We start from the raw sequence: 24,376 nt of genomic DNA on the forward strand, positions 1-24,376 counted from the left end.
AATCTGACAACAACTCCGTTTTAAGTAGTCCTGCAGTGCACAAAAAAGACCATTCTGATTAATCCTTGTTCTAATGATCGGATCTTCATGCTCTAGGGCTCAATCTCAATGTTTCAAGGGGGTGAGGCGACCTCAAATTTGCTTTTTAATTGGTGCAGATGATATTTTAAGTTACAAAATCAGGCATAAAAACATACTTTCTCTGAATAAACATATTTTTTTTTTTACAGATCCAGATTACTAACCTCTAAATATAGAATCTGGAAAATATGATCCCAATAGTATGATCAGGAGAGCAGTCCAAAATTTGAAGCTTTAATTTTATTTTTTGTGTATTTCACCATTTCTCAAAAACTTTTTAAATGAATTGGCAAATTTTATCTTCACTAAAATTAAGTTTTTAGCTGAAATAATTGCGCACAATTTTAAACTTCGTTTATCTAAAGATAGTTCCATGTAGAAAATAACTTTTTATTATTTTATTTAATAATAGTAGAAAAAATGTTGAATTGTAAGGTATTCCAATTTTCAACATCATTTTAAAGAATGTAATTTTAAAAAATTTGAGCAAAATCGGTCGGGGAATGGGAACCTGGGAATGCCAATTCCAAAAATACCACTTTAAGTCTTTTTAATGGGGTCTAAAATTACATGACATTCCTACCATGGCCATTAAGAAAAAGAGTCCTGAAAAATCAGGGCTATGTGTTTTCCCATGGTTGTGTGGTAACATATCATAATTAGTAATGGACTTTAAGTAACATAACTGGCAATGTCTAGTTAACTCTATTTTTTATTCTCACATTATTTATTTATTGCAGTTGAAAAATAATTAATAATTTTCAATAAGTTTTGAAGTAGCATCTTCTTGTAATTTCATTTTGTAACATTCCTTGGTCGTTTATTAAATATTTCGACTTTTTGGGAAGTTTGCACATACTAGGAAGTGTTTTATTTTAATGATAAGGATTTGTACACTATTTCTGTTAGTAAAGAAAAAAATGAATCATAAGGTAGTTACATTTAATTTTTCTTTTACTTTACCTTCAGCCAATTTATATCAGAATCTTTTTCAATCTTTTTCTATATTTTTTATTGTATTTTATTATATTCTGGTTCTATATTTTTTGACTGATATTTTGCACAGAACCCAGTATGTTTGCATTCAAAAAGTTCTATTCTAATTATATAAACTTTTTAAGATTATATAGTGGGATCACACCAGTAATGAAAATTTAGTGTTCCAATAAGACCACCTAGATATTCATTTAGCGGTCCAAAAACTTAACATGGTAGACAAAGTTGAGGAAAAAAAATCAAATCTTACAATTACATAATTAATGTTATAGTACACATCAAAAATTAGTAATTGCCATCTGTTACACCCTAAAACTAATTTCCATTGCCCCATAATGAATGAAAATTGGTATTTAATAAAATAAAATTAAAAAAAGCTAAAATAATATTAGTAAACAGATTTAACAAAAAGATTAAAATGCTTTGACCAAATAAATAAATGAAGAAAACAGAGATGTAAGATATTACAATTATATATACCTAAATATTATATACACCTAATAAAATATTATATTTAAAATTAATTACCTAAAAAATATAAAATTCGAATTAAAGTCAAGTCCATTCTTAAAGAGTAAAAAACAATGTTTTATTGATGAACAATTACACTGTCTGTACATGAATAATCTCACTTACGCATCTGAAACCTGGACCTTGTCCCAAGCTGATGAGAGGACCATCGCTGCTTTCGAGAGGAAGATACTCCGGTCCATTTTTGGTGGTGTGTGTGACAAGGGAGTGTGGAGAAGGAGAACTAACTCTGAACTCTACAGGATATTCAGAGAACCGGACATTCTGAAGTACCATAAGATCCAGCGCATGAAATGGGCCGGACACATTGTAAGAATGAATGATGACAGAACAACTAAAAGAATCTTTTTGGCAAGGCCAACTGGAGCTAGAAAGAGAGGCAAACCCCGACTGAGATGGGCGGATTGCCTCCAAAGGGACTTTACCACAATCAAGGTCAGAGACTGGAAAGCCGTGGCATGCAAAAAGAAGGACTGGTGTAGTCTTCTTGAGAAAGCCAGGGTCCACCGAGGACTGTCGAGCTACTGATGATGTACATGAATAAAAAGCACAATACAGCATGCAAATTAGAAATATCAACATATAAATTAAAAAATTTTTGTACTAGACACTTTCAATTATTCTGTTTGAAAAATTTTAAAACTAAATTCTAACCTATGCATAGAACATTGAAATAAGTACAACAATTAATTTCAAATGCTAGGCATTCGATGCAAAGAAAAAATATTTTCATTACTATTTTGTAATTTTGAACATATTTCAAAATGATAATTTTATTGCCTGGTCCCTGATTTTAGCAATATTTGTAGAACATTTGGCGATAACTGTCGCCAGACTGCTGTGAACCCTATTTATTCTGAAATTATTCATAAGCTGATTATCAAATTCTTGTGAATAAAATAAGTAATTAAATGTGTTTTTCGGAATGTTTATATTTTTTTTGCTATATATTTAGTTAAGTTACCTACCAAATTGAAAGCTATTGTTTAATTTTTTTTTCAATAAAGTTTTTCTATGATACCAATTCTAAGAAGCAGAAACGAGCTTTCAATATGGGAGAAGAAAATAAGCCGAGGAAAAGAGAAAAATTTTCTGGTAATTAATTTTAGCTTATTATTAATGATTTTTCAATCATACAATGCATGTCTATCATTGCATTTATGAAAAAAAAATAATATTGTAAATTTATTAATATATTAATTTATTAACTCACTGTTATTTATTCTTGTTACACTTATTTGGTTAATTAAATTAATAACATATTGGTTAATTTAATAAGTCTTTTTATAATAACCAATAATAAAAAATGTGTTCTTTCTAAAACTCTTACTTCATGTGAATAGTGTTATGCATCTTATATCAAGCATAAAGTTTAGGTTTTTAGACATTGTTCTTAATGTTTTGAACTGACTTGGTTTTGTAAGGCTTGAAGCAGCAATTACTTTTGGGCTCTATTTACTTGAATCTGTAGTGTCTGAAAAAGCAGTAATTCCAAACATCAACTTTTTCTGTAAAACAACGTTAAAAGAAAAAATACTGCAAAAGGGGGAAAAAGCCAAAATTTGGTTAAAATCACAAAACTTTACAATTTATGTGTTACCTAAAAATTAAATATTTTTTCTATATATGAAAAAGTATTTTAAAAAGAGCCGCTTGAATGGTATTAGAATAAAAATTTAATTTTTTTTATTTAAATAAATTTTTTCTTTTTTAGAAATTTGACCTTTTTTAAACTTTGCAGACCATGTGTGACCTAAAGACAGATATTTTTTTTACAATAAATTAAGAATGTCAAAGTACTACTTTTTTACTATTAGAAGTCCCTTATCTAAGATATCCATTTTTCAGGGTCTGCTCTAATATATATTACTTGAAAAAGTTTTGTGTCGACAAAAATATAACCATATCTAAAAACTTTCATTATCTTCTAAAATGTGGTAGTTATGACTTTTAAAACATTAAGCCAGGAAATTATGTCTCTGTATACCTTGCAATTAATATTATTCATTTGCATTAGTTAAAAGTTTTATATTTACCCTGTTTTTCTAATTGTTCTGTCTCTCTCTCACAAAATGCAAAATAGTCTATTTGAGTTTTAAGAACATGTTTACACCAGAACAATAAAAGGGTTAATATCAGTACATAACAAAAAGATATCAATAACTATCAGATGCCGGAGCAAAAATCAAATCACAACTTTTTACTGATCTTTTGCAACTGAGTTAACATCAATTCTGATAATTTTTTACTTTTTCGAAACTAATGTCAATTTTTAAAGGTGTTTTATTTTTAATATGTGTTCTCTATTTCAGCTACTTTTTGTCTTAAATCATCTTTACTTTCTGTTTCAAATTGACTAGAATTTTAATCCATTGAAAATGAATTGAGTTGTATCAATTACTCAGAAGGTAGTTATAACTCGGTACTGTATAAATTCACTAAATGGTGAGTTAGTTTCTTTCAAAGTTTCAGTCCCATCGTCCTGTTGTAAGCAAATTCTCACTCCTAAGTTTGAGTTGTGTTGGTGTTCTTCTTTGGGAGTGCAATATATTGTTTGTATCACTCTTAGACTGATTGCCTTGTGGAGGGGTAACTATTTTAAGAACAAATTATTGTGTTTAAGATGACTCATTAAACTAAATATTTAAGCAAAACTTTAGTTTTGTTAGAAACCAAAACTGTTTATTGGATAGGTGCTTATACATACATCCTAACATAATTGCAGACATTATACTGAAGATGGCACATTCTTCAAAGGAACCTATTTATTATTTTCTTGAAATTCAAGCATTGTTAAACCATACTATTTAGCATGTTATTTTTAATAATGGTTATCTTTGTTTTAAAAGTCTGAAATATGATAAAAATCTCATTTGTCTTTATGCTTTGCTAAAAAATTAATTCTAATATAACTATTTTTTTATTCACATTTACAGTTACTCAAGATAATTGCTGGTTTTGCTTAGGAAATCCAAGTGTAGAAAAACATCTATTAATTAGTGTTGCTGATTATGTGAGTATACTATATTATGCAATTTTTTTTATGTCTTCTTTATATTTGTGTTTATTCCTTATAACTTATTGTTTCTATAATTTGCTTAAAGAATCTTTATAGCATTACATTTATTTAAGAAAATTGTTTTTTTGCCAATATATACTGTTTTAGTATTTCTGTTCTTCCATATATTTTCTATTACCTCTTCCATTGGTACCTTATGGTTAATGATAAAGTTTTGTATCTTTCTATATTGTTTATTTTTCATATCATACCAATAAAAAATGAACTATAAATCACAAACTTTTTCATGAAAGGTAAAGGAAATGACCATTTTCAGTAAAAATTTAAGTGGTTTTGCTGTAGCATATTTTTAAATGAAAAATGTTCCATTGAGACGAAATTGAATACTGATATAATAGTAGAAATTAAAAATGTAGAAAGTATAAATAACATTCACAAAAATATTCAATAGTTTGTGTAACTGTTTGCATTGTATGAATCCCAATAATTATAAAGTTGCAAAAATTAAAGCTTCAAAATTATCCATAAAACAATAAGAGACATTAACAAAAATAATGTCTGAACACTCATCTCTAAAATCTATGATTTCTTGGTTGTGTCAGTTAATTGAAATGAAACAAGCCATTTTTGCTTCCTTGAAAAAGAGAGCAAAATTATATAGCCTCGTGCTAAACCAGTTTTTAATCATTCTGTTGAATAATTCTAAGAAAGCAAAAATCCTCTTTCTCCCCCATTTCTTTATTTTTCCTCAATGCATTTTCAACTTGATGTAGTTAGGATTAAAATAAAAAAGCCTGTTTGCAAGAGTGGGTAATGGAAGGGCATTTGATATTGATAGCTTGTTCAAATTTCTTAAAAATTACAGGGCGTGCTTGTTTAGTGTAACAGGATATAAATCTTTATTTAAGAGTTTTTATGATTTATTTTATGTAATAGTACTAAATTATAATCTCAAGTTTACAATTTTCTATAATTGGCTAGTTTTTTATTTGCATTTTTGCTAATAAAATTGTTGAAGCAGTTTTAACGTTTACTAAATTAGACTGAAGAATTATATTTAAAAAAAAATTCATATAGCATAGCTGCTGATTCACAGATTTTCTGGAAGATTTTATTTTTATATTTAATATAGAGCAGAAATTTGCAGTTTTTATTTAATTTAAAACAGTTTTCGCCACCACAATATATGAATAAAATAAATACAGTGGAACCTGTAAAAGTGACCACCTGGGTTAAGTGAACGCCTGAGTAAGGTGACCAGTTTCTACTAGTTTTATTTCAAGAGTCCTTTTTAAAGAGTCTTCGTAAAGTAACCACCTCTATATAGTGACCATTTGACTTGGTCCCGAGGGTGGTCAATTTAGACAGGTTCCACTATATATATAAATTCATGATAATCATATAACCTTGCATTTATGGTATGGCAAAATATATATATAAAAAAAATAGTTAGGCCTAAAATTGTAATTCAATTGTGCACTTATTCCGAATCATCTTCAGAAAGATTAAAAGTTAGCATATGATTACAAGAGATTATTAAAATATATTTTTTAGAAATTCAAGTAACATATCTTCTAAAAATTTTTGATCGATATGTAGAGTAAATGCAAAATATTTTCATACAGTTTTTTTTAATCACAAAATGAAGCTCTAAGAATAAATTTCACTTTTATTTAAAATTCAAATATCAATACCTCTTGTTTTTTTAAACTTTTCATTTGATTATCTGAACTGCAGTATCTTTGCTGTTCTTTGCAGTATCTTTGGAGTTGATAACTAATATGTTGATTTTAAAATTCTTACTTTTTAATCTAAATTTTTCAAGGTTCTAAGAAATTAAAAAATTGAAAACCTTAAATTTAAATATGGGTACTGAATGGGAATGCTATAATTTGTAAATACAGTTATATTACCAATAGTGCAAAACCAGTAAAAGAAAAAAATTGTATTGTAAAAATAGCATACGTTTTTGGAATGTAAATGTGAAATTGCTGCATTTTCCAAAGAGTGTTAATTGTGCTTGAACTATTCCTATTTATACTCAATTTGTATTTAATATTGCACAAAAAATAAGTACTCTTATTTAAATTGCTTTTTGCATTTAAATTTGATTATAATTTTTGAATTGATTTAATATTTTCATTAGAGTTATTTAGCATTACCTAAAGGAGGCCTTGTTGAAGATCATTTGCTTATTTTACCAATTGAACACAAAGATGCTGTTGTGAATGTATCAGAACCAGCTTACGATGAAATTTACAGATTTAAAAAAGTACTTTCCAAATATTTCTATGATAATGGAAAAGATGTAATATTTTTTGAAAGAAATTTAAGTTCAGCTCATCTTCAAATTCAGGTAATAAAAGTAATTTTCACTGAATTAATTATTCAACGTATTTATTGTTAAGAGAAATTGAAGTTTAAAATTTTAATCAATTAAAATTAGACACATATGAATTTTTAAAGCTTACATTTTTACCATTCACTTTTACTTAAAATCTTTGTGAACTTCGTTTATTATGAACTATTAGCTACGATTTTTTTTTGCAGCTAATTATTTATATTAGCCTAAATATGTTTAAAAATTCTTTTACAAACATAATTCAATTTTGTTTTATATAATTCATGTTCTACTACTAAAAATGTTTCTGCAGGTGGTTCCTGTTCCAGATAGCGTAACTTCAAAGGTTAAAAATACAATTCTAGAATTAGGTGCTGCTCATGGAGTTGAATTTGATGAATTGCCTGAATTTTCTTTGATTAAACAGGTGAGTTTTGTAGCCCTATACAGACACTTATTTTCATTGAACATTTAACTAAATTCTTTTTGTACAAGTATATTTTTGTACGCGGTAGCAGAACTAACATAGTGTCAGATGATACAGATTTATTCTGAACTAGCAGGCAAAATTAAGTTAAACTAAAAAAATTATGTCCTGTGTTAACAGTTCATTTTTCAGCTTTTTAAAGAGTAGGACCCACAGACAATAGTTCAGAATCGAGGGCATCCAAAACATTTCGAATAAATTATGAAAACATAAAAATCACGAGGATGGAAAAATGCTAAGAACAAATGTTTAAAATTGATAATATAAAAATTTGTTTCAAAACTGAGAACCTTTAATAATTGTTTGCTCTTAAAGTGGTCTTTTTTTCAATTTTAATTATTATATTGACAAAATGTGATAAAGCGAATTTTGATCCTCGATAAACAGGATGGAGTCTTTTAGAAATGAAGAAAAAAAATTATGTTATAGGACCTATTTCTTCTTCAGTTAATATCTGGGAATAAGGTTTATGATAGTTCAATATGAAATACTTTCTTTTGATGAACTGGATGATCTTTTCTCTGTTCTTTTGTTTATCTAAAGCAGAACATTGGTTGCAAAAAGGGGTGCTACTCAATTTTTTTTACAGGTTGCAGGGTTGCAACATTTAAAACACTTTGTTTTAAACTTGTTTGAAACATCAAATAAAACAAACATATGTTTCAAATATTTTTTTTAACGTTTAAGTTAGAAAAACAATTTTATTTTTTGTAGTATAACAGTGTCTAGTCTAACAAGTAGTTATTTTCTACTTTTACCTATAGACAATAAAAATTTTACAAATCCTAAAATGTTTGCTATTTTTTTAAAACTTTTCTTATATAAACTATAATTTTCGATTATAAAAACTATAACTAAATTATACTGTTCTATATTTATATAATATTTTTAAATCTAATGATGCAACAACAAAAAACCATTTTACTGTGGACCCATGCTTTAGAAAAGACTCTTAAACACTATAAGAACAATGGAATGGACTACTATGCTGCTGGGCTACACTCTGAATTGTTGTCCAAAATTATAAATTTCCAAGTGAAGCTAGCATAATTCTTTCCCTCTATGTTTGTTGCGGTTGATAGGATTGCTGAACAGAAAAGAAATAACAGCAATATTTACTGCTAAAGCTACAAACATTGAAAAGAATTAAACTTCTGAAGAATTAGTAAAACTAAAGTATACTGACTTTACCCCATTATTTTGGTAGCTATGCCTATCAAATGATATTGATGAAAATGTTATTACAAAAGAGTTGCATACAGCTGTAGGATTAGAAAGAATATTCCCAACATTTGGTTTTGTACACATAAAATACAGAATAGTTTGGATATTACTGAATCTCCAAAGCTTGTAACATTATTCAAAGCTCTGAATAAATAATTTCTTTTTACATTCTTAAATTAAATATGATTTAAAATAAGGTTCTATCAGATTTAAAAAAATTAAGAATGTGTATAAAAAGTATAATGGCTCTCAAATAAAAAACAGTTTTTCTCCAACCCTGAGGGTGACAGTAAATATTGTGGTTGAACTTTAACACATTCTTAAACAAATTCTCTTTTGGCTATAATTTTTTATTAATATTTTATTTTAATTTAGTCGAATAATTTTTACCTTAGCATATTCTATACACGTTTTTGTACTAATGTTTGTTTCATTGGTTTGGTATTGTTTACTTATTCTGTTTCTTTTGGACATCAAGTAAATGTTCAGCTGTTTTGGAACTGTTTCTTTAGAGGGAAAGACAGTACAAAATCGTTAGTTTGCTAAATGTACCTCAATAAACTGTTTCCATGGGTGTCAACAGCTTTAAAGAGCTTGTACATAAGGGTGATGAGGAAGAAAATGCACTGATATCGCATCTAGGAATAGTACGATTGTCAATAAGCAAGTAGAATAAGTTCAAGTCTTCATAATACAAATCTTATGTGAATCAATCGTAAATCAGAGTAGTAAATAGCAAAAGAGAGGCTAAAATCTCAAGCACAGACATCAAAAACTTAAGTTCATTAAAGAAGAACAAGCATGAGCCGGGATAGCCTGGTTAGTACGGTGTTGGACCCATGTCCAAGAGAGTTCGATTTCTGCCAGCCAAAGACTTTCCGTGTAAATAGTGATTGGTGCACATTAAATTTGTCAGGTCACAAAGTCATCATGTTCCCTTAACAAATCAATACCTACTGGTATTGATTTGTTAAGGGGTACTGGTTGAGGTCAAAATTACGATCTGTGGATGAATGAATCAATGGGTCTGCCCTATGAACGGGCTGTGAGGTATGTGTGCTCAAGTCATATTCTTGGCCATATATGGGACCACTAAAAAACAAGAAACCTACTCACTGCCATAAATTCGCTTGGTTTCACCTTGCAGGCTCACTGATATTGGTTATTAGCATTAGAAACAACAACAACAGAACAAGCATGCGTGACTCCAAAGATGGCTTCAATTTAAATACCAGGCTGCAGGTCAGTTATGAAAGTGTATCCTCTTCATAGACACGGAAGTATTCACAATAGAGCTGGTGCACAAACACCGAAATGACAGAACTTGATCCATTGATACTCTCAGTAACTTTTGTTATCATTGAGAAGTGGCAAGACACCTCTTGTTTTAGTAGATCAACTGGTCAGAATCAATCAAGAAGTGAACTGGCGGCACATCCTAGAGTTTGTGGTACTTCTGTAGTCCTAAAAGCACTTCAGCAATGCAGATTGGGTGTTTAAATCGGACAAAACTCCAGCTCACTAAGCATAAAGGACACAGGAGTTGTTCAAGGAATATTTCTGGAATTTCCTCACAACTGCAGAATGGTCTCCCTACTAACAAGATCTCAAACCCGAAAGTAGCAGTCAAAAATATACATATTTATTGTGAAAATGTGTTCTAATGTAGTTCTACTGATTTGTAGACATTTAAAGAATTTATTAAACATGTTTGCATGGCAGAACTTTCAATTATTTTAGATAAATATTTACTTTTCATGATATCGCTCTTTAAAATGGTACCCTACATAATGCTTGGCATTGTCTAATAACTCCAATACACTCCTGGCTGTATTGATTAAGAACATGCAAAATAAAAGTATTCAACATAGTGATGATTTAAAAATACACAATTCAAGCTTCATACATTCAATAATTATTTTTTTTTTGTTAACTTTTATAGTGTTAAAGTTTTTCTGAACAATTTTATAGCTTTGTGTAATAAGACTAAGAATATTAGGACATTTTATTTAGAATTTTTAAAAAAATTTTCTTTGAAAGTTCAGTACATTTTTTAAGTACACATTATTTTACAAAAACTGCAATAACTAAAAGATCTGCTTTTCTTAGTTTTCTCAAATAATTAGCATAATACATTTTATGAAAAGATAAGGATATAGGGACTGAGAATAAGTGAGACTTTTTAAAAAAAAATTAAATTTACCTTTTCCCAAATACTGTAATAATCAAATGTTGTAAAAGGATAAAATATCATGCATAAGATTGCTGAATAATAATTTGATTTGACTTTCTTTGATTTCAGATTGTTCCAGAAAATAAGCCTTACATTTATTTTGAGATAGTGAGGAATAAAAAAATATCTACAAAACTTTTGTGTGTCATCAACAAGCACATTCCAATACAATTTGGAAGGTAAGCTTTCTCTTTTTTAATATTTGCTTGTATAATCATTTTATGCATTTTAATATTGTAACACAATTCTTTTTATGAGTTAGTTCATTGACAGATGATATCTTTTTAAACACACACGTTTTAGTATTTTTACATAAAAAATGGCAATTTTTTTCTCAAAATAATTTAAACGGACATGTAATTTTATTGAATTTTGAAGGGATAGTATTTCCTAAGAATAAAATCAGATTTACGTTTGAAAATATTAAAGTGCAAAATCATCAATATCTTAAAATATGCTGATATATTTGCATTCCAAAACTATTTTATTATTTTAATTGGATCACATGTCTAAGTAATAAGATAAAATAATACATAAATGCATATAAAATACTAGAAATTACATTAAGCCCAGTGGTTGAGTGGTAACTGTCAGTGGGTGGATAAAATAAATAACTAGCATGCTTGGGGACTAAACACTGGAGGTTCCACGTTTGACTGACCAGACAACAGGAACATCTGCCACTGCACTACAGAGCCCAAGCTTAAGAAAACTAGGATGTGCAGAGTAGGCCTTGGGGTGTTGTGTCATTAAGTTTATTGCTACCAATGTTTGTATTTAGAAATGAATTGTTAATTCCTGATTATTCAATTTCTGTATTGTTTCTTTTAAATTCTGAACACTCAGTATGTGTCATCATAATACAACTATATTACTCAGTCGATCAAATTTAAAAAAGTCATTCAAAAACAGTGTTCCAAATAAATAATTTCATTAAATAAACAAGACTTAAGCTTTAAAACCTTATTTTATTCTTTTAGCATTGATAGCCCAGCACAAACAATAAAAATGTTGTAGTGTAATACCATTTTGTTTCCCTTATTTTAATCCAGATTTTCCCTTATTTTAATGTCAGTTTTTTAAAAAAAAAATCCTGATGTAGAAGGGCTCTTGAACAATTTTTTTTTTAAAAAAAAGAAAGAATGTATTTACACTAGACAGATCTATAGTTTTATTTTAAATGTTTAGATCATTTTTCTTTCTTTATGCATGACTCTAGGACAGTGAAGTCTTGTCAATTGCACATACCCAAAACTTGCTCTGAACTCAACCTAATATTTGTACATAAGATATATTTGTTTAAAACTCTGAAATACTTAAAAACAAAGAAAATTTATCTATCATAATTTTAATAAACTATTACTCATACATGCAATAGTAAAATGGAATTGATTACACTCACACCCCTTTAAGAAGGAAAATAAAACTGCTTTCCTAAGAGGTTTAGTGCAGTCATTGATTTTCTGAGGGGGAAATATAGAAAACATGAGAATAATTTCAAGTTAATGGATACCAAATTATATAATAATTGAAATTTGGACTTTTAAAAATTTAAATTTAGGACCTTTTCACTTTCTTAAAGATTTTAGTGTGTGTGATTGTTACTTTTCTATCACATTACTGAAACTTTATAAATGTGTATTTACTGAAATATTTGAATAATTTTACGATGCAATTATTACTTAATGAGAATTTTGAGCTAAAAGTAATTTTTCTCCAAGCTTTGTCAATAGAGTTAATAATTAAGTATTTTGCTAAAATTTTTTAAAAAAGTTGGGTAATATTTAAACCAAGAGTTTTGATTTGTTGGTGTATTAATATATGGTAAGATTTATCATAATATTGCATAATGCAATTATATGTAGGAAGACTAATGATTTTATATTGGAATTGAGCAACTTGATTTTATTGGTGTTTTTTGTTTTCATATATTACTCTCTTTTTTTTGCATTATATTGCTGCATACAATTTTTCAGAATTGTTATCATAGGAATTTTTTCACAAATTAGCTATGACTTGTTTATTTTGCAATATCTCGAAAACTTTTTAATCAAATTGAGCAATCGTTGCTCACAGTTATAAAATTCATTTATCCAAAGATAACTTCATGCAAAACTGACCTTGTATGTTTTAATGTAGTTTAAAAATATTTTTGATTTAAAATTTTTTTTTTTTTACAGAATGGTTCTAGCTAGCAAACCTATACTTGATTTACCAGACCGAATTGATTGGAAATCATGCGCTTTAACTGAAGAAGAAGAAAGAAATCTAGCAGAACAATTCAGAAAAAAATTCAAGGCATATGACTTTAGTCTATAAAAATATATTAAGTATTTTCACTTGTAAATAAACTCATTTTATTTTTAGTACAAGTAGCTCTCTTATGGCAACTGAGCCATTTTCACAGAATAAAACAAAAAGTGATCTAAGCAAATTTTTGACATTTATGCAAATGCGCACTATATGTCCGAAAATTAATTTCATAAGTTGGATACTAAAGTCACTAATATGTTTAATACAATGTTCATAGCTGTTCTGATATTTCGGATAAAATTTGTGATGTCCTGATTTAGTATTTTTAGAACTTACAGTTATCTACAAATAGACTTTAAAATAATCTATTTGAACAATCAAAAGATTTTGATTTATGATCTAACATTTTTATTTTAATCAATGGTGTTAAAAATCGTCCATATTTGAATATTCAAAACCTAAGGGCCATAGATTAATTATGTACATAGTTCAGGCACATAGTCCTATTCACAGAATTCATTGTTTCAAACTTTAAGTAGGGATTGTATGAAAAAGAAACTAAATTAACAATAATACATTATCAAGTGGTTATGAATTCAGGGATCATTATCTTTTTATTTTCTGCAAAAGCACTGTAAAATCTTGTAGGGGGAAATTTTAGTTTTTTAATTATTGATTCATTCCTTTCATATGATTTGAAAAATTATTAATTCCAAACAACAATCATAAAAATTTTTTAAATGGAGAATTGAGGGATCATCCACTAAATTACTTTAGCATAAAAGTGCTAAGCAGTATATTCATTATTTTCTTTGGGCAACTACGAAGCCTGTATAATGTCAAATTGAAAGTGATTAGTGAACAGCATGATTAAAAAGAATTGCTTAAATGATTAATTTTCTAGGTGTAGAAACTAGCAAAGTCGCACTTCTGTTAAAAATTTTGCTTTTGTCTCAGCAGATCAGAGTTATTGCAAATTGACAGTATGGTATATAAAAGGAAAAACTCTTACAAAAATTCACCATTTAAAATGGCAGAGTGCATAGTAGCATAAATTTTTGTTAAACAGTACAGAACTTCTAATCCGAAAATCAGAATGATATTCCATAAATTTTTCTGCCATATAAAAAAAAAAATTTTTTTTTCCTTGTAAGATTTTAGGATTTTTCTTTCTTTTTCAAAAGATGTTTACATTACCACCATTTTAGAAATAATCATCAGCTCCCTACACTGGCAGAAGTACTAAATATCATCAATCATTTCTTTTCAATCATGGCACAGTGAGAAAGGGTGACTCATTGAACACCTGTTTTCTTATCATCTGGCCCTTAAGCAGGGGGAGTCTGTTGATTGCTTAGTCCAGGAGAGTTAAAACAAATAATTTTGTCTTTGATTGTTAGAAATCTCTTAAAGTATTCCTTAAAATACTCCCCCGAAAAAAGCACTATCTCTTCCATACGCAGTATCCCCTTGTTCACATTAGATTCGTTTCTTTTAGAATGCTTCATTCTCCTCATTCTAGGCAAAAGGAAGAATATATTAATAAAAGAACCATTTATATTAATGACAGGACATGATTTCTTTCCCTTGCATGTAGCTTCCTCACACACATTCCTTCTAGTCTCTCTAAAATGCACTACAATCAATGCTTGGTCACAGGAGAAATTTTTGTTTTAAATATTTTTGTAAGACTGAAAAATTGTTCCTATGAACTATAGTGATGCTGAAAAATTAAGCACTTTTAAAAAACCTTGCTCCAAAATTACTTTTAAGAGTCCTTATTTTTCAAAATAAAAATTTAGCAGTTTTAAAGAACCGTAGGAACCCTGAAATAACTTTTTTAGTTGGGTTTCATAAACAATTAAAAAATGGTGATTCAGAAAACCAAAAAAATCAGTTATCCGCGGAATAGTGATGGTCCCGATCGTTCTGGATAATGGGTTCTTTCCTCCTACGTATAAAACAATTTAGGATTGATTTTTTTTAACCTTCTAGTTGGAACAAAGACATAAATGTTACAGTGAAAATAATTTGATTTTACGGAAGTAATGTCTCACCAGAATCTTGAAACTATGCATAAAAATTTTGTTTGACATCAAGATTTCATGTCAAACTTGATGCCTTTTCTTTGTCAGTACCAGGTTGATATATTACTAAGAGTAGGTTAATTTTGAGAACTTATTGTTACATGATGGTCTTGGGTCAGAGATGCTAAAAATGGCAGCTTTCCCTATTAAATAAAATTTAAGGATATCAGCCCAAGTAAGTTTTTATGATAAAACTGTCATTTTTAAAAAAATTAGCAAAATATTTTCCACCAAAAATTAACTTATTTTTGAGAATTTATTAACAATCTCATAAAAATTTTGTATTTCTACATTAAACATGTCAGTGTTTTATTTTCTAGCAGTCTTTTCATAATGTTACAAAAAGTCTATTAAATATTTGAAATGAACTTCATAACTAAGAGTAAACAAACTTTTTTTTAATAAATAATATTGTTTATTCTTAGACTTGGAAAATTTTGAAGCAGATTATTAATGGAAGAAACAAATATAATACACAACATTCATATTCTAAAACAATATTTGTAATTCCCAAATCACCTCAATAAATTTCTATATTTTTTTTATAACATATAACATAGACAAATTGACAGACATAAGCTGTATGAAAATTAGCTATACAACAAAATATTTCTATTTTAAAGCACTAATTTCAACAAGTAATTTCTTTTCAAAATATTCAATTTAACTGATATATTATAAATTAAAAAATGAATTGCTTCTATTCATTTTTTTAAAATGAATTCTGCTAAATCTACTTAAAAAAAATAATGTATATTCCCTCCCTTTTAAAAATACTAGACAGAACAAATGCACAAAACCAAATTATTATAAATAAGAACAATGCGACTTCTTGTCTCTAAAAGAAATAAAAAACAAGATTTTCTACATTTTCATATTCACATAAACATTTATCGAAAAAACTCCTTTACAACACATTAACTGTTTTACAATAGAAACAAACCATTCTTTAAAATAAAATAGTCACATATACTATTTTTTTAATCTTTAAACTACTTTGAATTCTGATAAGCACTAAGTACAGGTATTAAAATGTGATAAATGATTTCTATACTACTTAAAATTAAACCAAACGAAAACAAAAATTGCAGTTAAATTTAAGAACTATTTAAAACAAGCAATTAATTTCATACATGCAAATGTTATTTTTGACACCAATTAAAACATTTAAACTGATCAGTTCAGTCCCAATTAGCATCCAAAATTTTGATGCCTCTCCCAAAAGAAAAAAACTGCACTTCCAAAACAAATATGGTTTTATTGAGAATATTGATAATTTTACAAAATTAAAAGATAGACCTGTGAAAATCTGCATGGATCTTACACATTTAATACAATAAAAAAAAAGGTAATTTTTGTGCATTTCTTTATAAACAAATTTATCAAAACTTTTTTTTTTACTTCAAAATACCACTTTTGAGGTTTATGTTTAAGTTAAAGATTTGCAGTATTTGTGTCAGTCATCCAAGATTATTATTATTTCTTCATGCAATAGTTCTTTAGTTAATATTTTTTTTTATCTTACCCCTGATAAAGACTTCACATTATACTATTTGTTTTCCTTTGGGCGACTAGTGTAATATTGAACACTGATTGTATTTTATTGATCTTTTTAAAGGTTCTATAAGTTCAAGCACGAAATCTAATCTCCACAGAATTTTGTTTAAAATGTTATTTGAAGCAAAAGAAGCAGTTTTAGAAATTTGACCACTTGTGAGAGTGCCAAAAAATTAATCTAGCAATAACTTGCTGTGCCAACGTCAATTAAATTTATGTTAAGAAACTATTTAAAACTAAATTTTGTCTGTACTAGAAAAATAGAAATGGGTTTGAAGATAATAGAATTTATTCTCAACTACAAAATCGTGCTTACACATAGCTCCAATAAACTAAGTAAATATCTAAAAAGCCTATCAAGAATTATGTGGACTTTTTAGCCATTCATCCAAAATATAATTAAATTTGCCTCAAAATTAAAGCATTTATAACTTTACTTAAATACAAAGAAATAATAAATGTTGTAATATAGCATGTATTACCTACAGCTTACCTTTAGGTATATAATTAAGAACATGTCATAAATTATATCTGAATTTAACCTGTAATTTGAAAAAATCACGCTACACAAATTTGGTGTCTAATTGCATAATTAAAAGCTTTTAATTTAGAGTTCTTATTAATTGGTGAGTCAATAATTCACCCTCAAATTTACTGCATTCTATTGTTATAGTTTTTGTAGCTGTATGCAAAGGTGAAGAATTTTTATGTACAGAAATTCAAACTAATATGCTTTACTTCAAATGAAGAAACCAGTGATCCAAAATTAGAAGGCAAAAAATTTTATAAATTATTTCATCATAAAATAAAAGATTTTTATATGTCTTTTATGGTTATGTTTAGCCACATTTGAATTTAGTCAAATAAATATAACATTAATATACTTTTAAATATTAATATTTAGTTATTTAATACATAAAGGATTTTTGTACTTATAGTTACAATTAGATGTACTTTGTCAAACAATCAACTGACTAATAAAAATATTTTTTTCAAAATTTAAGTTTCATAGAAAAACACGTTTTTATTTTTATTTTCCAGAAACAAACTTTAGTGGAATAAGTTTTTTTTAATCACTCATTCATTTATGTTGCAACCAAAAAGGAAACGGAGTGAATTCTCCTAGAGGTCATGTTTTGTCTATTTTGGTATTTCTAGTTTACACTTGCTCCTTTTCTTGGGGAATATCATTTAATATGTGACTACACAGACTATTTTAATCTTAATTTTTTAAGAAAACAATTACTAGAGTTCTCTTAGAGATTATATGGAAGAAAAACTGACAAGTGCCAACGAGACATACAAGGTTTGCTGCAGGAAAATGTCATGAAAGGCTCTCTACTACTTTTACCTTCACTCCTTATTTATTGTGATAGTTGAAATCCATTTCATGGCAAAATTATAACTATTATTGCTTATGTAATTATTTGTTTTAACATAATTTAATAATTTTAAACCTAAATTTATTTTTTTCCCGAGGGAAAAAATTAACTATTTTAATTTGATCAAAATGAGATGATTGATGTTGATTGAACTTAAGTGAAAATCTGTAATTAGAATCCATTTTTATTGATTCAACAAAAAATAATTAGCAGTGGTTAGAGTTAGGGAAACATTGCAATCTCACATGTCTTAAGAATAATATTAAGAAACATTTTGTGGGAACAATTCATTGAAAAGCAAAGAATACTTTTTTTTATCTACTCTATTAATGCAATGAGTAAAGTAATTATAAGTTTAAATTTACATAATAAATTTAAACTTATAATTACTAGTCTTGCTCATTGCATTATTTTTGCAGAAGTGATAGATGCATATATCTTTCTAGTAGTATTAGTGCTTATTTATGTTATGCAATAAAAACTAAATACTGAAACAGATATCACTGGGCAATATAACAAGTTTGTAGAAAACAAGGTGAAAAATCTTTTGTTATCTTGACACATGAATTTTAAATGCTATGTGTTTCTTGCCTAAAGGATCTAGGCATATTTACTCACATTTACATTACGTCTAAAAATAACAACATATAGAAATTGCTCTTTGGTGAAAATCTTATGTTAAAAATTATTGCCAATGAATGAAGAAATAAGAAGTAAAATGAAGAAATTGAAAAATTTCTTAAATGCTCAACAAATACAAAACATTTCTAAGAAAATTTAAATTTGAAATACACATTTTTCATTCATTTTTTTTGCAATCATCTATGTTTGATTAAAGCTCTCCCTGGCTTTTTTTTTCACATTTGTGCTATTTTGATGAATTTGTCAATCACATTTTGATTGAACCTCAATGCCTCCCTTCTAAGGTTAGGATGGTTATTTCTTGTTAACCTTGAATTAATTTATTTATTTTGGTTAAATAAAGGTGGTTTAATGCCTTCAAATTGAAATTTGCAACCAATGGCACATTTACCAGGGAATTTTATTATGATGATAAAACCCTGCTTTGTTTAGATGCTTGTAGAAAGGTGATACATTGAAAGGACTTTCAAAATAGAAATAACATCCACATAAAAACTGCTGACTAACATATAATTTTCAAACAAAAGCAATAAAACTTAAGAGTTTGCTTCATTGCAAAGATTATAGTTAATATGCAATTGTTCTTAAAATAGGTTTCACAAAGGTTGTATTTTTTAAAAAACTATTAAAACCATATACATACAACAAATCAGAATATTCTTCAGTTAAAAAATATTACAGATTAGCCAAATAAAAATGTTTTCCCTCAGATACACCACATATTACACCGAAGAAAGTTTCATTGCTAGAATTAGTATTAAAGGTTCTATTAGTCAACAATTTGTAACAAAAATGAGTTACATACAACTGTACCAACAATTAGTGACTCAGTACTCTGTCATATTAAAGAACTTCACAAGTATTAAACGTATAATGTACCTGGTAGTCATTTTTATGCAATCAGTATAGGTGAGTTCCACACATTAGCATTAATAAATAAAGACCTCAAAAATAAGGCAAAAAAATTATTCCTTTTGAAAGCCTTACAAAAGTACACAAAAACTGAGCAGTTTCTAAAAGTTTACAAACTTTATAAAAATGGAACTGTTTTAATTTCTATCGCACTGAGGGTCTACCACCAATAATTCACCTAAAATATTTTAACTTGTAGTTTAACTGAACCCTCATCAGTTTGTGATAGAATCAATATTTTTATTTTTTAGAAGAATATGAAAATAAAAATCCTAGCAATAAGGTGATATATTTTAATAACAGGGAGTTAAATGCAATTTTTTTTTGCTATTTGTTAAGTGTTGTGGAAATCAGAAAATTTACTAGAAAACAACAAAATTTAACCAGGAATGCAAAATTTGAAGGAAATCCTTATTACAAATTTTACATTAAAGGCTTGAATAAAAAGTAGTCACAAATAAAGGCTTTTGCACAGTCTTTTTAATGAGACTTTAAAATTGCATTTTTCAAGAGCTTGGACAAATGCCTACAGAGTAACTCACGTAAGGAACACAAAAAATAAATATATTTATTTGAATATGAGTAATAAATACGTTTGTCAAATATCATAAGACAACTTAACCAATATATTAATATACATACACTTAAATAAATCTACAGTACAGTTGGATACTGAAAAAATATTCTGATGAATATAATAGTCTACTGAGTAAAGATCTTTTCTTAAGAGAAAATAATTTATCAGAGTGAATAATGAAAATATATTACCTGCCTATCACAAATTTACAATTTGGGATGTTAAAATACAATACCAGTTACAGATCAAATGTTAATACAAGTAAATCTGATTAATTTAATGAAAATATGTACAGGCTTCATTATAAAAAGGCTAATCTATTTTGTGCCCTAACTACTTCCAACATTGAAAGACTTCAAAAATGTGAATAAAACAATGAAATTTTTTTTTTATTTAGAATATTGCAAGATGTGAAAATAAATATACATTATATAATAAAAAGGCATGTATTAATAAATAACAATCATTTCAACTTATACAGAGAAAAAGCAATAAAAAACAACATATATTTTGTTTTTGAACACAATACTGAGTATATATTGCCTTAAGATGTTTAAAGTATGTTATATAGTCAGTGTTCCAAAGGCTTTTAGCAGGCTATTTTAATCAGAGAAAAATAAGTGCTGTTTCATTATTTTGCCTCTTTACACCATACTTGAAAACCCAACTATCACATAAACCTAAAAAAAAAATAATAATAAAATGCACCAAACGCTCAATTTAAAATTATCAAAAGACAAATTGTCATGTTAAGAATTCATTAAGATTAATTTAAAAGACAAAAAAGATGGGGAAAAAAAGAAAGATCTGACCATAAGGGTGGGAAAAGCAAAGAAGGGATTAAAATTATCACAAACTAGATCAGCTGTCTTGAGTAATTGTTTTTATCCAACTTTCATTAGGAACTGCCTTTAAGCTCCATTCTATAATAAACTGATTTCAGATCATTTTTAGCTCTTTTTATTCATTATTGACATTAATGGTGAATGGTCGGAAATTGAAAATGTTCTATTTCTTTTTAACTAAAATATTAATTTGCAATCCATAACAAGCAGTATTTTGGCTTTATTTTTAACAAGCATTCTAAAAATATATATTAGACTCTTATGGAACATTCAGTGTATTTGTAATAAATATTAATTTATTTTCATCAACAAAAAGTTTTTCTAACATGGATTCCTTACCTTAAACAGACTAACTTTTGTTTTATATTACAGTACAACACAAAGAAGCTCAAATAATCGAAATTTTTGAAAGCTTATATAAAAACTTTTTTTTAATTTCAATTTTTATAAAAAATAAACATTTTATGTGTAAAAAAAAGCTGAACTTCTGAAAGCTGAAGCATATAAAAATCCTCATAGAATATGCAGGCATGTCATTTGTTTAAAATCATTTTGATATATCCTTTCCCAACTACCCAATATTCACCTGATGGTATTATTTTAATTTCAAACACACAGATATGAAAAGGGGTAAAAAATTTAAATAAGAATTAGACAATTACTTACATTTAAAAATGATTATATATGCTCTCATGTATTAGGTGGTAAGTGACATGTAGCAGAGGCTTGATTAAAATGTGGAACTGCTAACAGATCTTCTGATTGACCATTGTTCATATTATGATTCAATATTTTAACAGCCGAGAACTTTGCTCTCTGGTAACCATTTAGAACATTGAAACCTAATAATCTGAAATAGATATACACAAGTTACATTCATACATTAATGTGAAATAATATCAGTGGTATTTAACAAAGGAAAACAACATTGATTCCCCTATTACTTGACAAGATTAAAAAATAAAAATGTTGAAATGATTTAAAGTACAGTAAGGAACCATTTATCCGGTATCCAGATAACCGGCAAACCAGAAAACCGGGAAAAATTTTGATCGGTTTTCCCGCCATTTTAAACTAGAACGATTATGAAAAAAAGCGGAAATTGAACTCATCCTTGAAGTTGAGTAGAGGAAAATGTAAGGAAGGGGAGAATTTTCCCCCCCGTTTACCCAGAGAAACGTCATTTCCTCCGCGACCTTGAAGGCAGGGAAGGGAGGAATGTTTTATTTTCTCCTTTAGGCCGTCAATCAAGCTCAAGGGTGTGGCATGCTGATTTCGTTTTCTGTTTGATTTACGAGGGGTGTGTGGAAAATGCATTGCATGCATATCAGTGAACAGAAGATGAAAGAGAAAAATATATTTATCTATTTGACATCAATTAATAAAAATAAAATCTTTTTCTACTGAATAAATTCTCATTCTTTGGAAGTGCGGTATCATTTGCAAGTTTTTATTGATGTGGAATCACATCTGCTGTAATTGAATATAGTGTTTTTATCGACAAAAAAATAAAAATAAAAGGAGAATTGTTTATTAATTTAAACATAGGATTATTTTATGAAGCAGATTGCAGTTTTGTTTTTCTGATTTCACTACGTTTGATTTTTTTTCTTTTCACGATAAATTTCGCACTCAATAAATTAATTCTTTTTATTCATAAATTTTATCATTAGGTTTTTTTTTAAAATTCCGTTGATCTTGCCCTGTTCCGGGTTTTAATATTTATGCTAGTGCCTATTTTAACTATCGTTTCGGTTCGATAATTTTCAAGTGTTTTTATTTAGATTAATAAGTTTTCCTTTTATTTTATCGTTTTCCCCGTATAATTAGGTATGAAATATATTGCGTTATTTAACCATTGGTTTTGTTTATATTAGTTAATCTAGGAATTGTAATTATTTTTAAAAAATAAATACGAGAATTTTGTATTTTTTTAACTCGTTTTTCTTGTCTAAACTTGCAAATTTTTTTATTCTTTTTAAAGTTAGGAGTACCTTTTTTTTCTCTTACTTTATGCATTACACTTTTTCCTTGTAATTCGGATTCGATAAAACATGGATTAATGACACGTTTTGGTCGATCCAGAAAACCGGGAAATTCAGACATCCGGGATAGCGATGGTCCCGAGCATCCCGGATAATTGGTTCTCTACTGTAATAGAAATTAGATAAATAGCAAACAAATATTAAAATTACCGTAATTTCACGGAGATAGGTCGCGGCGCTATTGATTTAAAAACTTGAAAATTTAGTAGGAAGGCGTATCTAACGGGGCGGCCTATATAGTATAACTTTTTTTTTTCCTTCAAAAAATTTTGCTTTTTAGAAACCGCACTGGAAATTTCATCTTCCTTTTTTCCACTTGTTATTGTACTTTTTATTTATTTTTTCATGCTTAATGTCACTCCAAGGAATGGTCAGCGCACCTGGAATTTTCCCCTCCCTAATCCTTTCTTGGAATCATATTCTGGAGACCACTATCCACAAGAGAACAAAGTCTCTCTTTCCCTTCTGCCATATGGACAGCTGTTGAGTGTAGGAAATGGGCGTGGAGTGGAGAAGCATAAATCAGAAAGGAATGAATGAAGAAAATCAGGGTGGGGCTGTGATAATGTAACTGTAAAACAAACACTCCCCTCCCCGTTCTTTCCACGAAATATGACTCTTCCACTTGTCATGGATGCCTCTCTCCACTCCCCTTTTTTCTTCAGCAGGTTGTTAAAAACATGTGAATGTTTGGTAAATAAAGCATACTGATGAGCTTGGAATGACCTTCAATAATCTCACAATTAGAATGTTCAAAAAGAATTTCAAACTTTCCACTGAAGGTCAGTGCAGAAGGAAAAAAGCAAAGTGTGTGAGAATTTTAGACAGGGATAAAAGAAAGAACGTCCTAGGCAGAGTCAGTTGAAAAAAGAAACCTGATTTGAGAAGCGAAAATAGGGGGAGGAATTGGTAAAAATAGAAACTTGTTTTAAATGCTTGGGAGAGAGCTTTTGATTTTTTTTTTTTTTTGCATTGCTCATATTTCTGTCTGATTTCGATCATCTTCCTCAGCTTATTATTATTACGTTTTTTTTATAGTTTTATCTTCAGTTCTGATGCGTTTTTGTTTTATTAATATTTTTCTTTCGTTAATATTTTTGTTTCGTTTATACTATTTTCGTTTTGTTTTAACATAACTTGTATTTAAGTTATCCATTTTAAATG

General features: G+C 28.0%; 2 protein-coding genes across 6 annotated transcripts in view; one reads left to right on the plus strand and one right to left on the minus strand.

Moving 5' to 3' along the window:
- The window catches only part of LOC107453301 (CWF19-like protein 1), a 45,703-nt gene extending 32,425 nt beyond the window's left edge, over nt 1-13,278 (plus strand). Inside the window, exons 9-14 of the mRNA XM_016070081.3 lie at nt 2,616-2,703; nt 4,545-4,621; nt 6,774-6,983; nt 7,282-7,395; nt 10,982-11,091; nt 13,093-13,278. Coding sequence (XP_015925567.1) covers nt 2,616-2,703; nt 4,545-4,621; nt 6,774-6,983; nt 7,282-7,395; nt 10,982-11,091; nt 13,093-13,231 — 738 coding nt within the window. The 3' untranslated portion in view covers nt 13,232-13,278. The remainder of the gene's footprint in view (nt 1-2,615; nt 2,704-4,544; nt 4,622-6,773; nt 6,984-7,281; nt 7,396-10,981; nt 11,092-13,092) is intronic.
- Nucleotides 13,279-20,203: 6,925 nt separating this feature from the next.
- The window catches only part of LOC107453283 (uncharacterized), a 78,908-nt gene continuing 74,735 nt past the window's right edge, over nt 20,204-24,376 (minus strand). For all 5 annotated transcript variants that reach the window (XM_016070068.3, XM_016070058.3, XM_016070042.3 and 2 more), the window contains 2 exons: nt 21,834-22,017; nt 20,204-21,002 (listed from right to left, as the gene is read on the minus strand). In XM_016070068.3, coding sequence (XP_015925554.1) covers nt 21,858-22,017 — 160 coding nt within the window. In that variant the 3' untranslated portion in view covers nt 20,204-21,002; nt 21,834-21,857. The remainder of the gene's footprint in view (nt 21,003-21,833; nt 22,018-24,376) is intronic.

This window comes from Parasteatoda tepidariorum, chromosome X1 (genome assembly GCF_043381705.1).
Source record: "Parasteatoda tepidariorum isolate YZ-2023 chromosome X1, CAS_Ptep_4.0, whole genome shotgun sequence".
NCBI lineage: Eukaryota > Metazoa > Arthropoda > Arachnida > Araneae > Theridiidae > Parasteatoda > Parasteatoda tepidariorum.